The sequence below is a fragment of the Protomyctophum bolini genome, assembly GCF_963924005.1.
Source record: "Protomyctophum bolini genome assembly, chromosome: 3".
NCBI classification, from domain to species: domain Eukaryota; kingdom Metazoa; phylum Chordata; class Actinopteri; order Myctophiformes; family Myctophidae; genus Protomyctophum; species Protomyctophum bolini.
The window spans coordinates 3,812,198-3,822,197 of record NC_137864.1 but is presented as its reverse complement, the minus strand read 5'-3'; the positions used below and the strand labels follow the sequence as shown (position 1 = coordinate 3,822,197).

The window sequence follows — 10,000 nt, the reverse complement described above, 5'->3', positions numbered from 1 at the left end:
ACACTGGAGACAACGGCGTCAACGGCCCCCGAGGAGAGGACGGCCCCGAGGGGCCAAAGGGCCAGGGGGGGCCCCTGGGAGAATCGGGTCCCGGTGGCATCGCTGGAGAAAAGGTGCAATATAGTTGTATTCAGCCATGTTTTTTTTTTTTGATTGATTGAATACTTTATTAGTCCGAAATGTAATGAACAACGGCACGTGGTAGTGGTACAGTCAGATATTAAGGCTAAAATGATAACACAAAAGTGTGTGTGTCTGTCTCTCTCTCTCTCTCTCTCTCTCTCTCTCTCTCAGGGTAAACTAGGAGTTCCTGGGTTGCCTGGATACCCAGGGCGACAGGGGCCAAAGGTGAATGCATGTCATATTATCACTCTGTCTGTCTGTATACAACCTTTCATCAACAAGTTAACAAGCCAATACCATTCCTTCCTACTTCATAATAATAGTGTGTGTGTGTGTGTGTGTGTGTGTGTGTGTGTGTGTGTGTGTGTGTGTGTGTGTGTGTGTGTGTGTGTGTGTGTGTGTGTGTGTGTGTGTGTGTGTGTGTGTGTGTGTGTGTGTGTGTGTGCGGGTGCGCGTGCGTTTAAGGGTTCGGATGGGTTTCCTGGATCTCTGGGTGCTGCGGGAGAGAAAGGAAAGAAGGTGCGTACTTGCGTAGCGGTACAGTACAGAGGAGTAACATTTCCATGAATCACTCTTTGTGCATTTTCACATACAGTATCTTAGAACACAAATACCTCAAACACTTGGTTCGATAAAGACATTAATGTGATGAAGAAACACTTTTATATTGAATAATGAGTGATGCAGAGAGGTCCATCCATCCATCTACAACCGCTTATCCAGAATCGGGTCACGGGGGCAACAGTTCCAGCAGAGAGCTCCAGACTTGCCCTTTCTCAGGCAACATTAGTAACTTCCTCCTGAGGTATTTCCGAGGCGTTCTAACTAAGGCCCCCGTCCGGTCCTTGGTCTGCCATGGGGGTCTCCCTTGTGGGGCGTGCATGTCGACAGTGGTTGTCACTAGACGTCTTACCCTTAGTTTAAAAGGTCGTAATGTATAGCAATGCAACGTCATTTTCTTCCCCCAGTGTTGCATTTGGTCGGTTGGTACTATTTATATCAGCTCAGTGGCCTTGCGGTTAGAGTGTCCCCTCTGAGATTGGGAGGTCGGGGTTTGATCCCCATGCCATGTGATAACAAAGACTCCAAAAATGGAACCCAGTGCATCTATGCTTGGCACTCAGCATCAAGGGTCGGATTGGGGGTAAGTCCCTGGGACATACTGTACTATAGCATCAAGTTCAGGGGGTGTACATCAAGCTGCCTTTACGCTACAGGAGCAGGAGATAGGCTCCTGCCACATGGCGGGGCTCTGCAAAGCCTCCAAGAATGCTTTCATGTGTGGCCATCCTTTTCACAAATGCAAGACACTTGTTGAGGATGTAGTGATCTAAAATGACCCTGGAACGTTGCCTAATAACGTGACAACATAATTAACTTATTGAAGGACAGGTCCATTGTTTTCTCAACGTTTTCAAGTTCTCGTTATGCATTTACATTTTTGTGATTTCTTTTTTTTAAATTGTGTTTGAAGTGTATATTATTTGATAAATGGTAAGATGCTCTTCTAAACGTGTCTGTCTCTCTGTCCTTCTGGATCCTACATTACCCAGGGTCCTGTGGGGCAAGCAGGAAGTGGAGGTCAGAGGGGTCCTAACGTGAGTGCAGGCCGTTCTCTAATATGCCAGTGCTTCTCACACTGGGGTCTGGAGACCCTCAGGGGTCCTTGATGGGGTTCCAGGGGCTCCCAAGCTGAATGATTGATAGTTAGGAACTAGTGTTAATTTTGACAGCAATTGGATTTAGTCTTTTCAATACATTTCAATTTTGTCTTAGTCATATTTTAGTCATTTCAAATGTTTTACTTTTAGCCTAGTTTTAGTTGACTAAATATCATACGATATTAGTCAACAAAATGTACAGTTGATTCAGTTGACCAAAATACGTATTTTGGCAATTGGCAGGCCGTGATGGCATTGTAAAGACTGAGTTATACAAAAATAGCCGATCAGCTTGTCTAGATCTATTTTCAGAGCATATAGCATAAAATGACTTGTCTTTTAGTTCTACTGGATCTCTTCTCCACTATAGTCCCTTCCTAACATTTTAGACTACTTTTTATTTGTTGACGAAATTGTCATTATATCTCTATAGTCTTAGTTCTTGTCATCATAGTTTAGTTTTTATTAAGTCTGAGAACCACTGATCTTTGTGTGTGCTGTGTGTGCTGTGTGTGTGTGTGTGTGTGTGTGTGTGTGTGTGTGCTGTGCTGTGTGTGTGTGTGTGTGTGTGTGTGTGTGTGTGTGTGTGTGTGTGTGTGTGTGTGTGTGTGTGTGTGTGTGTGTGTGTGTGTGTGTGTGTGTGTGTGTGTGTGTGTGTGTGTGTGTGTGTGTGTGTGTGTGTGTGTGTGTGTGTGTGTGTGTGTGTGTGTGTGTGTGTGTGTGTGTGTGTGTGCTCTGCAGGGTGCACGAGGTGCCAGAGGTGTGAGAGGTCCCACGGGAAAATCAGGAGAAAAGGTCAGCTAACTCTCATCAACGCCCATTCTGACCTGAGATCAGATTCATACGAGGTTTCCACTGGACACACACTGGTCTGATTAACCCATTCTGACCTGAGATCAGATTAAAAAAATGTCAGTCGTTCTTCGATTTTTCAAAAATAGCAGACCTACAAGCTCGTAGCGCGCCACTCGGTGGCGTGCTATGAGCTTGTAGATCTGCTGTTTTTCAATAGCTAAAGCACGACATGATGCTAATACCAAAATGGGTTCCCGTTCAGAATGGGTTAAAGTCAACGACTTATTTGTTCCATTGTGGTCCTTAGATGTTTAGACAAAACATTGCAACATAGATCAGGCATTGAAACGATTAATAAAACATTAGCAATAAAATGTTGCGTTTTATTGCTGTCAGCGATAAAATGTGTTTAGTAGCGATTCTCATCTGTTGATGAGTACAATTTTTTTTTGTCTACATGGATTAAAGTTCCATAGGACCCCATAGAAGTCAGCATATCTTCTATGGAAGCATGTTGCACATCGAAAACAGTCGATCTACACAAGCGCACAGTGCGTCTGCCAGTACAGTATATGTAGAACAGGAGGAACAATATTACTAAAACATCATCATTTTACATATTGTGCTAATCGTTTAGGAATCAGTGCTAATGTGGAGGGGCATCTTAGTTTGTTCACACCGTTTAACAAATCGCACATTAGGACATAATAACACAAACGTTGTGTTGTGTGCCCAGTGATTGTGTGTTGTTCACTGTGTTAAGATGAACTCCCTTCATGCTCTCTCTGTCTCAGGGGTCTTCAGGATTCGACGGCCCGTCGGGACCATCCGGCGAGAGGGTAAGGGTTAATTTATCGCACGCTAATTTGATTGATCGGTGGACTGATTGATCAGTGGTCGATCGGTTGTTCAATTGTGTGTGTTTCTTTTCTTTTTAGGGACCTATTGGACCACAAGGAAGGAACGGAGAGCCAGGGCCAAAGGGTGCTGTGGTGAGTACATTTCTGAGGCCTGGGCCATGGCTCAGCGGTCCAGCGGCACCTTGGCTGGTAATCCAGTCTGGCCAGTGTGCCGCGGGTTCGACTCCCGATCCCGACGGACTTTACTACATGTCTTCCCCCCCATCTCTCTCCCCATTTCCTGTCCCTCCATAAAAAAATATTAAAAATAAAGGTGAAGTATTCTATGGAAAAACTAACATTCATACTGAGACTACAAGAGGATAAATTCTATAAAAAATGGGAAAAGTGGAATCTCTTCTCTCAGCCTAACGATATTGCAATAGAATTTCATTGAATGTTTATTGTAATATGAAAAATTCAGCCTTTTTTTCCTTTTACTTTTTGTCCTTTTTCTTTTCTTTTTCTTTCCCGTATTGTCTTGTTAGTTGAGTTTTTGTTTGTGTCTGTTCTTCCTTCAGTAAAAATTAAGTGAAAAAAAAATAAAATAAAAAAATAACTAAAGGTACTAAAGGTAGCTCTCCATCGCACCGACGTTGGTGGCAGTACGTGTCGGAAAGCCGAAACTGTACTGTTGAATGGGCGGTGGGTATGACATTGTCAGCATCTTGTTTCCACACCTTCCAACCCATTGATCTCCTGACTTCATTCAAAAACAGTGAAAGATCCTATAAAAGGTACAAATACAATTTGTACTTTTCCAAGTGCTCAAAGCACTTTACAATGGTTCATTCATTCATACATTGGGAGGTGAAGCGGCGAACAGTCGACGCCAGCGTCCTCACTTCCCCACATTCACACACCAAGGCAATGGTGCCAAAGCTCACACCGACCGACTCATTGGATGCAATGTAGGGTTCAGTGTCTTGCCCAAGGACACTTCGACATGTGGACAGGAGGAACCGGGATTCGAACCGCCGACCCATGGATCATTGGACGACCTGCTCTACCTCCTGACCCACATATAGCCAAATATATAGCACCTTTATCCAAGGCGCTTTAAAAATGATTGTGCATTACATTCACCCATACATTCATATACACCAATGGCGGAGGAAACCATGCAAGGCACCAACCTGCTCATCGGGAGCAATTAGGCGTTCTTTGATCTTTCTCAAGGAGCCTCAGGGGGAGCCCCGGTATCGAACTGGGAACCTTATACGGTTTCCAAGCGGCGGCTCTACTACCCCAGAGCCACTGCCGCCATAACACTATGTACACTATAGTATGTGTGTGTTATGAATTAATTATGTAATTGTGTGTTTTAGGGTCCGGCAGGGAAAGATGGACTTCCAGGTCACCCGGGTCAGAGAGGGGAGCCGGTAAGTGATGTCATCACAGGTGACATGACCCCTAACGGAGTCTCGACACTAATTTGCCAAACATTCAACAAATGTATAGTAGCCTTATCAAAGCGTGTGTGTGTGTGTGTGTGTGTGTGTGTGTGTGTGTGCGTGTGCGCGTGCGCGTGCGTGTGCGCGTGCGTGTGCGCGTGCGTGTGTACAGGGTTTCCAAGGGAAGACAGGACCGCCAGGACCGGGAGGTGTGGTAGGACCACAGGTGAGTCTCAGAACAATCAAGTAATAATTTATCCCTGTTTTGGGCATGTCATAATAGGCAAAAAGAAAAAAGAAAAAAACTATTCCAGGTTCTGCTTGAGGCTTCGTTCCAGTTTAAATGACATGAAATGGTATTTCATGTCATTTATTTCATGTGGTTTAATTTCCCTAACGTGATGCGTTTCCCAGTGAAACGGGAGTTGTAAGGCCCTACGTGTCCCAATGGGTTGCGGCAGAACTTTCCAACCTACCTCAATGTTTCCAAGCCTCGCCTAGCCTCGTTTCCAGCCTTAGTGTCGGGCCGGGACATATTTTCCCCTGGTTACGTTCTTTTTCAACCAATCACAACACTTGTTTCATTCGTAAACAGATTCGTTTACGAATCTGTTTCCGAGGGCAGTAAATTCCACCAAAGTTCCGGTACCACCACTAAACCACTCAACCGGCTATAGGTCTTGCCCAGCGTGCCACACACCTGTCGGCAACGTCTGATCAATCGACCGATGGATCATGTGACCTCCCCGTTTGTCTTCCAGGGTAAATCGGGAGAAACCGGTCCGACCGGAGACAGAGGTCACCCAGGCTCACCAGGCGTACCTGGAGAGCAGGGTCTACCCGGGGCGGCCGGGAAGGAGGGGGGCAAGGTGGGTATTATGCTGTGTGTGTGCATCATGTGTGCATCTATGTATGTTTAAGAGCAAGTTCTTTGTCTGTAAAAAAAACCATAGCACTGACGAAACGTTTGCTTTTTAATTGCACCAGAGCACAGAGCACCGTGAGCACAGCATCATAAAAGAAAAGAAAATATATTTCTAAGTCTCAGTCTAGAAGTTTTACTTCTTTTTCTATACGGTGAGCGAGTCTTTTCCTGTCAATGCGTCTATGTATACACATGATGCTAGTGTGTTGATAGGCTGAGCACGCCGGCAAGGCGTGATGGGGTTGTTGTCTTGTTTACATTTCTGTTCTGGCACGCACGCACGCAAGCACGCACGCACGCACACACACACACACACACACACACACACACACACACACACACACACACACACACACACACACACACACACGAGTTCTTCATTATGTGACTGTTCGATGCTCTCCAGGGTGACCCAGGAACTTTGGGGACTGCTGGTAAGAACGGACCGGCTGGACTGAGAGGCTTCAGGGGGACCAGAGGAGCAGCCGGTGGCACGGTAACAAACACACACACACACACACACACACACGCACGCGCGCACGCGCGCACGCGCACGCGCACACACACACACACACACACACACACACACACACACACACACACACTTAACATCTTTATTTGCGTTGTTTTGACACTTGCACCATCGGTATTCTATCACTCGTTTGCAACGTTTACATTCAACAAGAAAACACACAATAGTACTGTATGTAGATGCACAAATTTGGGAAATACAGGAAGCATTGCCTCCTCCATTTACTGAACAGAATTTAGCTAATGCCTTCATCAGCTCTTGGACTGGGCATTCCTGCAACCTGCGGGCCCCTCACAACTAATGTATGGTCAATTAATGAATTGCATTTTTAATGAATTGCATTTTTATAGAGCTTTTCCAAGTGCTCAAAGCCGCTTTTACAATGGTTCATTCATTCATACATTGGGAGGTGAAGCGGCGAACAGTCGACGCCAGCGTCCTCACTTCCCACATTCACACACCAAGGCAATGGTGCCAAAGCTCACACCGACCGACTCATTGGAGGCAATGTGGGGTTCAGTGTCTTGCCCAAGGACACTTCGACATGTGGACAGGAGGAGGAGCCGGGATTCAAACCGCCGACCCAGTGATCATTGGACGACCTGCTCTACCCCCTGAGCCACAGCCGCCCTAATTACCGAGGCTTCCAAAAATAAAGACAAGCTGTTTATATTACATTTGTAATATAAAAAACCGAGCTGTATAATAGCATCTTTTTGAAGACATTGGTACTTACGCAGATAGGCCTTTTCCAGACTCTGTTCGAATGTAGTTTTTTTTAGTTTAGTTTAGTTTATTTCGAACCTTTCACATGGCCCGAAATGTACATCCCACTTCCACTGTCCTCATCAACAACAGCAACATTAATTGTCACGTAAACGACGTGTGTGTTTGTTTCAGGGTCCGGCTGGTCTGAAAGGAGGGGCGGGGCCTACCGGAGCCCCAGGGGCCATGGTGAGTTCAGGTCCATAAACCTATAATAATAATAATAATAACCCTGTAAGACGCCACATTCGACAAGTGCTGTCACTCTTTCTTCCCCAGGGGGTCGGAGGCGACAGGGGCCCCCCGGGGCCCGCCGGGGCCATCGGTCAGCCCGGGCGAGTGGGAGCCATGGGTGGGCCTGGACCCATGGGAGAGAAAGGAGAGCCTGTACGTTGACCTGACATATCTAGCCACTACATTATGGCACATACAGTGGGGTTCTATTCCTTTATACCGGCCTGACACCCAGAGGTTTCTCTAGGTTTTTAAAAGTACCTGGGTACCTATGGAAGTCACACCTCTGTAATACGTTCACCTATATTATGACATTAGTACAGTAGTATGGTTCATGACATGTGGTTCAGTAGTCGGTGTGCTGACAGACTGTGTATGTATATGTACTGTACATGTACTGTACTGTACTGTACTGTACTGTCTGCAGGGAGAGAAAGGTCCGATTGGACCGGCAGGAAGCGACGGTGACCAGGGACCTTCCGGACTGCCTGGAGCCGCTGGCCCCGCGGGCCCTCCAGGAGACGACGGGGATAAGGTAAACCTGTGTGTGTGTGTGTGTGTGTGTGTGTGTGTGTGTGTGTGTGTGTGTGTGTGTGTGTGTGTGTGTGTGTGTGATTGGGTGTGTTATACCGTCGCTGTCGGGCATAAATATCCACATTCTGACTTTTGTGGGGGTTTTCGAGCTTGTGGATTGGCTATACTTTTCCTGCTTTAGAATTTGAATCGTGAAAAGTAACAGTTTTGGACATAATGAGGTTTCCACCTGACACACATGTGTGTGTGTGTGTGTGTGTGTGCGTGTGTGTGTGTGTGTGTGTGTGTGTGTGTGTGTGTGTGTACATGTGTTTAAATGAGTTATATGTGTGTCTTATAGGCCTACTTACTGTACATGTGTATTCACAGGGAGAGACAGGTGGTCCAGGGCAGAAAGGCAGCAAAGGAGACAAAGGCGAAGGGGTGAGTATATTTGACATGATAAAACGTGTGATTGGAAACGCTTGGGAAAAGTAGACAAGCTGTATATCACTCTTTACCATTTACCATTCAATTGCTGTAAGTCATAGCCGGACATAACAAGCATTTACAAATAAACCGTACTTTTGAGTGAAACGCATGAACCCAGGTTATTACCATAAGGACACTAATGTCAAGAATGTAAACACAAATTGTTGCCATAACCTGATTATTTCCAGTAATCAGGCTACTAGGGTGAATGTAAACACACTCGGGGCTGAATTCACACAGAATGGATTGTGCCCGATGATAAAGCCACGAATTTTGCGTAAATTGTAAATTGCAGCCCCTGCCAGCGATTTTTTTTAGCATAACTTTTCAAGACCCACAGAATATTTTGTTCTATGACTATGTGAATGTTTTTAAGTGGTGCAACCACTTCTACAACCAGCTCGCAATGTCCATGTACCTGTTTGTTTGTGATGTACGTCAAATGAGCACGAGTGCTGGTGTGCACATGCGTGTCAATGAGCACGAGTGGTGTGCGCATGCGTGCGCGACGGCGTTCACCACTGGTGTGCGCACGCACCCGTGTGTGTAGTGCCGTGCACATCCCGTGTGTGGATGTTGTTGCTACATAATTAGCGTCAATGCTAACGACCTAAAATATAGCCATCCTTGCTCTAGAAAGCACCAATGTTTCCATCTAGACCACCGGATTATCAGCAAAAACCTCCGAAAATCGCGCTAATGGACCAAACCATGGAGAGCTCCGTAGATTAGGAGTGTTTCAGCTTTTAGAGAGGGGAGTTGCACCACTTGGTTCACACAGGTGTGATTTTTGTTCTATGTTTTTGTGAATTGTTTTTGTGAATTTGCCCCTCCTCGGATTCTCTCTGATCTGATCTGTCTGTTCACAGGGCCCCCAAGGGCCTGCTGGGAGTCAGGGGCCACTTGGTCAGCCAGGCCTACCGGTGAGTTCTTGCTGTTATTATAGTTACAAGTCATAATGACACGGCACGAATAATATAGGCCATGCCATCGCCAGGTTGAAAGTTGCTAAATGTGCATTGTAAATTCACAGATTAAAGTTGTCAGTCGCCACGACTGATGCTCACTCACTTTATATATTATAAATTATGTTCTTATCGCAGGTTTACATGTGTAAATATGTTGGTTGTACTGTACCCACAGAGAAGAAAACCCTTTACCTTTTTGTGGTAAACTTTCTTTTCTTTTCATGCCTTGATCTCCTTCCTGCCCCCCCCCCCCCCCCCTTCTTCCCTTTCTTAGTTTTTCTTGGAAAAACCCAATTTCCGAATTTCCCCTTTTTTTTAACCTGTAAAACTGATGTGTCAATGAAGCTGATTATGATTACGATTGCTTTGCAGAGAAAATGAGTTTGCTGTAAAAAAGCTGTAAAAGCCGATTTTTGCCTTTTTGCTTTAACCCATTTTGGTGTTAGCATTATGCTATGCTTTAGCTATTGAAAAATAGCAGATCTACAAGCTCATAGCGCGCCACCGAGTGGCGCGCTATGAGCTTGTAGGTCTGCTATTTTTGACTGACATTATAGAAACATAGCTTTTTCAGAAAACTGTCAGGATGTAGACATTTTTAAATCTGATCTCAGGTCAGAATGGGTTAATCCATGTGTAATGCGTTGCTGTCAGGGTCTGGACGGAGAGTCGGGACCCCGCGGTCAGCAGGGCATGTAC

General features: G+C 45.6%; 1 protein-coding gene across 1 annotated transcript in view; it reads left to right on the top strand.

Moving 5' to 3' along the window:
• Positions 1-10,000, top strand: part of LOC308313437 (uncharacterized protein) — a 98,010-nt gene that overhangs the window by 65,943 nt on the left and 22,067 nt on the right. The window contains exons 29-45 of the mRNA XM_080760535.1: positions 1-113; positions 295-348; positions 589-642; positions 1,677-1,721; positions 2,526-2,579; positions 3,374-3,418; positions 3,518-3,571; positions 4,807-4,860; positions 5,045-5,098; positions 5,634-5,741; positions 6,204-6,293; positions 7,230-7,283; positions 7,374-7,481; positions 7,756-7,863; positions 8,232-8,285; positions 9,203-9,256; positions 9,956-10,000. The exon at positions 1-113 is cut by the window's left edge and continues 49 nt beyond it; the exon at positions 9,956-10,000 is cut by the window's right edge and continues 63 nt beyond it. Of these exons, the coding sequence (XP_080616661.1) occupies positions 1-113; positions 295-348; positions 589-642; positions 1,677-1,721; positions 2,526-2,579; positions 3,374-3,418; positions 3,518-3,571; positions 4,807-4,860; positions 5,045-5,098; positions 5,634-5,741; positions 6,204-6,293; positions 7,230-7,283; positions 7,374-7,481; positions 7,756-7,863; positions 8,232-8,285; positions 9,203-9,256; positions 9,956-10,000 (1,148 nt within the window). The remainder of the gene's footprint in view (positions 114-294; positions 349-588; positions 643-1,676; positions 1,722-2,525; positions 2,580-3,373; positions 3,419-3,517; positions 3,572-4,806; positions 4,861-5,044; positions 5,099-5,633; positions 5,742-6,203; positions 6,294-7,229; positions 7,284-7,373; positions 7,482-7,755; positions 7,864-8,231; positions 8,286-9,202; positions 9,257-9,955) is intronic.